The 4,723-nt window shown below is 42.7% G+C and overlaps 1 protein-coding gene across 1 annotated transcript; it reads right to left on the bottom strand.

Moving 5' to 3' along the window:
- Window positions 1-1,964: 1,964 nt before the first annotated feature.
- On the bottom strand, window positions 1,965-3,985 carry LOC5577457 (intraflagellar transport protein 56). Its single transcript, XM_001663333.2, has 3 exons — window positions 3,875-3,985; window positions 3,676-3,816; window positions 1,965-3,610 (listed from the first exon to the last, which is right to left on the bottom strand). Exons 1-3 carry the CDS (start codon window positions 3,875-3,877, stop codon window positions 2,096-2,098), a joined length of 1,659 nt encoding a protein of 552 aa, XP_001663383.1. The 5' UTR covers window positions 3,878-3,985; the 3' UTR covers window positions 1,965-2,095.
- Window positions 3,986-4,723: the final 738 nt, after the last annotated feature.

Below are 4,723 nucleotides of genomic sequence, written 5' to 3'. Positions count from 1 at the left end.
CTACTGGCCTTCGCCCTGTCAGCGCGGTCGTCATACAGTCCAGCATCTGCGTGAACCGCTCGGTCGACCAAATCGGAGGCGCATAGCAGCTACAGAAGAGGACCCCGTTTACCTTGGCGATCACGAAGCCCTCGTAGGTAGTAGACACCAAATGCTGGACAGGGTATTTACCCGTTGTCCATATCGCCGCCATTTTTCCGGATCCATCCACGACCCAGTTGCCGTTACCGGCGGGTACTCGGTATGGGTCCGATATGATGGCGGGTCCGATATGGTAGCATGGTTAGCGTGCACGCATTGCGGTCGTTTATAGCAAGGTTCGAATCCCGTCGCCGGCACTAGTTTTTATATATCCACATACGGGAAGGGGTGGTAAAGTGAACACCTTAAGGAAATCATCTTGTTTCTGATAGAAAAACGAGGAATATGTATAGTTCTATCCCACAACATCAAAAAACAGGGATGTTATCTATAGCAGCAACACGAATTCAGACTAAAATAGCTGAATTTTCACATATATTTTGTCGCTAGCAAAACACGATGTAAATGATCATTTTACCTGCACTATGTGGGTAAAATGAACAGCTGTTGGTGGTAAAATGAACATCATGCAAAAAGTGTGAGCAAAACAAATATTTCTGAAAAATATTATTGCCTTACCGAAAATATATCCATTAATGATTGTAACCCATTCAAAGAGAATTCTAAAGGTATCAGATTTGTCCTCATATCATAACGATATTCACCTCACTGAAAAACCTCAAGTCTTCCGTGCTAAAAGTTACGTCAGCTCTAATTTTCAAACGTGGTTTTCTTAAATTTTCGTTTTCGTTGATATTTTCACTTCAATTGACCTACGTATCAACTCGAACACTCTGATTTACGCTATAAATCGTCCGTGCGTGATAAAAATTTATCGAATTTTGTTTTTTCTCGATAAAAGGCAAGGTGTTCATTTTACCACCACTTCCCTTAGTGATAATTCTCTGGAGCACTGCATATTTGTAACATTCGACAAAAGTAGGCATTGAGTAAATGGAATACCAAGTGTGCATTTTACGGCAGTATGGGAGGAAACTAAAATTTCTTAAAATTATCAGGAACTCAAAAGTGCTTATTTGAGGCTGATATTTTGTGCAACTCATATCGCATACTCGGTGAATAGTCAGAAAATAATTCCGATAGAAATTTCATTGCTATTACATTACGAGGCTCATTTATAATCTCAATGTGACTGTTATGTGGTTACAATAACCAATGTGACAAAACATCTTGGTATTTTTTCCGAATTTTCTAGAACAATCTCACAAATTTCAGTAAGTTGGTCGAAAGTATTTATTTTGATGACTCCAATTTGTCAAAAATGTCGAATGTGACTGTTATGCACTTATGGGCAGAGCAGTTGGTGAGCGAAAATATGATTGAGTGAAAAATAAATTATCCCCAGAGTGGAGTTATTTTCGGTTATCCTCCATCGTAGCTCCAGGGAAAATTAGTGTGAGCGATAAAAGATGTTCACGTGAGGAAGCGAAAAAAGCATTCTCCTTACGTGCGAAAAATAGTAGATTTCGCATCATTGATACGAATATTCAGAACCCTGATTCACTAATTTGATGTAAACAACCAGAACACCATTCTCCATTGTAAATCTCTAATAACGCTTTTCTCAGTACCAAAGTGTCTGTGCTTCCACGTAAAACCGCACTTTTCATTGGCTTCAATTTAATCTGGTGTTAATTGGCGGTCAGCAAACGGTTCGGAAGGAAGAGAATCCGTACGACAACCATAAATTTACATTTAATTATAATGTACAACAATTGAGCATCGTCGAATCAGCCGCACCGAGCAGTTCACTTCAGGTTAATTGGAACTTCGACCCAGAACTGCAATCGTGCAATCTGCGTAAAAGCTTCCCATCTCAGGGGATCAATAAATTGGCTTCACTAGTCAAACACCATAAAAAACTTGTTCGGCAGCACACTTGCTGACAGCATTTATTGAATATACACTTATCGAGCGAAAACACAATTCAAGGCAAACTTTATCAATATTCAAACTTTTACTCATTAATCCCCTTCCAACGTGTTATTTTTTTCTACTTGATGCTGCTGGCGAACCGTCGAATCGTTCGAAGCATGCTTTCCGCCTGGGTGTTGGTCGAGTCTCTTAGTAGAGCAATCACCTCGGCAACGCCTCCCGGAGGAGCTCCACTGGACCGTTTAGCCAGAATCGCCTGAATTGCCCCGGCACAGGCACCCCGTTTGCCTTCCCAGTATTCCGGGTTGGGATCCAACTTTTCAAGGGTATCGAACGCTTTGGCTGCCACCCAAAATTCGCCCACCCTGTAGCTGTCGTTGGCGATGAGCTGAAGAAGGGAGAATGCTTCCGGAGTGGAGTCCTTCGTTAGGAATATGTTCCACGCTTGGTCGGCGTGTCCGGAGTGGACGTGGCATTTGGCCAGCACCATGGCATAGGTGTGGTCAGTTTTGATGGTTATGTCGTGGATTTGAAGCAGGAGCTCTTCGGCTTCCTTGTAATAACCGGTAGCGGCTTTCGCTTGGGCGTAGTTGTAGTTGAAAACGTCGTCGTTGACGAAGTAGCTGCGAATCGAGTTGAGATATACGAGAACTTCCTCGAACTGGCCGTAGAGGAAGAAGGCCGAAGCCATGCTCTGCCGACCGGGGATGGTGTCACATTCCGAAGCTGATCCTCCCACGAGATGGAGACATTGTTGGGCGTTTTTCAGATGTTCTTTTGATCCAGTTTCCTGTCCTAGTGCGGCATGTACTACTCCCTTAAGGATGTATTCCTGAGGCACTGTGGGTTGAACTTCTTTCATGAGATGATGTGCCTCTTGGATCTCACCACGACGAAGATGATGGATTGCCAAATTCAGACGAGCTTCCGGCACGATGTCGATCAGTTGAGGCAATACTTGGAGAGCGCCTTCTCCATTTCGGAACACCACCAAGTTATGCTTGATCAGATCAGCACCGAACGTTCCATTGTCGACAATGTTCTTGATTTCCTGTTCAGCTGCTCGTCCATTGAACAAACGGAATCTATTGCATGCCTTCAAGTTGATTGCTATCGTACTATCCGGATGTTGGTTCAAGTACAAATCCAGAACTTCCTGCGATATGTCGTAGTAATCTAACTTGTAGTAGCAAATGGCAATATAAACGTTCAGCGCTAGCAGATCCTTGTTATCCAGCAAAACGCGCTTATAGATATCGATCGCTTCCTGATAATGTGATCTCAAGTAATGCATCCCGGCCAAACTCAACTGATCTTCAACGACATCTCTCAAAGACCCGTGCAGTTCCATCAATCGATCCTCCTCGCTCAGTTTATGCGCCAAATGGAACAACAATCTTATCTTCAAAGGATTCTCCGGTAGCTCTTCCACCAGTTTCTGCGACTCCTCATACATCCCCAAATAGAACATACAGACGCACACATTCAGTGCCACCTCCTTTTGCGTCCCATCGTCCGCGTAAATTTTCTCATACTGCTGCAGGGCTTCTTTGTAGTCGCCGATGTGAAAGTTGCAGAATGCCACCCACAGCTCCTTGAGCAAATCCGACACCTCGTCGTAGTCCTTCGAACACTGAAAGAGATTTGCAAACCGGTTTAGCATTATTTGTATTAATTGGTGCTTGCAAATCGTCCCACCTGCAGTACAGTTTTGGCCCCCACATAGTCTCTGCGGAGAAGGAACTCCTCGAACGTGGGAATCACAGCCGCTTTGGAGCTGCTGGAACCAGCCGAGTTACGATTTCCCTTGGCTGATTCCGATTTGGTGCGGGACAGGATCTGGAATTGGTGAAAAAGTTCTAACAAATGTCCTTTAATAATTACAATTTTGTCTTACCATTATGAGTTCAATATGCTAGTCGGATTTTTACCCCTCTGTTATTCAAGCCGCGATAACTGTTTGGTGCAGTGGTGTGCATGGTAACGGTAGCGTTTGCGCGCTCATGTTAAAATGTTGATACCGTTTTGATTTATATTACGAACAGCTTCAAATTCCGAACACTCTCGTTTGTATGGGAAACATTTCACACGAAATGTTTCAATTTTCGCCGTCCAAAAGTTCTCATTTTCGAGGCTCGTTTTATTAGGTTTTTTCCATAAATATCATTGCAAACTTATAATGCCCAACTACCTTAGACGTCTCTTAAGTGGTTGAACGATTTCAATTGATGATTTGATTGTTCCATTAATGATTATCATGAGCTGTCCGTAATTCGAATCAGTCCGGAATATGAGGCAAAAGTGAGGGAGCGTCCGGAACAAGAATCATGAAAAAGCCACACGTTTTGATTTATTTAAAATTATTCAATTTGCGGACGCGTATTCTTTACCCACCATCCGAAAGTTAAGGGCTTCCGACGCTCGATAACGCTAATAAATCATACAGAATGATTTATTTTGTATGGTCCAAGCTGGGTTATTCTTCACTGAGGCCTTAAGTGTCCGTAATATGAATCAAAACGGTACCTGGCGGGGTTTCTCAACCAACCAATTTAACCAATTCAACTGAATTTCTGGGAAGAAATTTTCCACGCATCGAGATAGGCGATTCCTTTTCTTGTCAGTAGCAAACTAGCATTTACGCATCTAATGCATCTACAAAAATCGAATAATATCGTTGCATATACAGAACAGGTTTGACTTTCTTACAGAAAATGTAGGATTTCAATACAAATACTTTAAACAT

Source organism: Aedes aegypti, chromosome 3 (assembly GCF_002204515.2).
Source record: "Aedes aegypti strain LVP_AGWG chromosome 3, AaegL5.0 Primary Assembly, whole genome shotgun sequence".
Lineage (NCBI taxonomy): Eukaryota > Metazoa > Arthropoda > Insecta > Diptera > Culicidae > Aedes > Aedes aegypti.
Note: the sequence above shows the minus strand (reverse complement) of the source record. Positions and strands in the feature narration are given on the sequence as shown.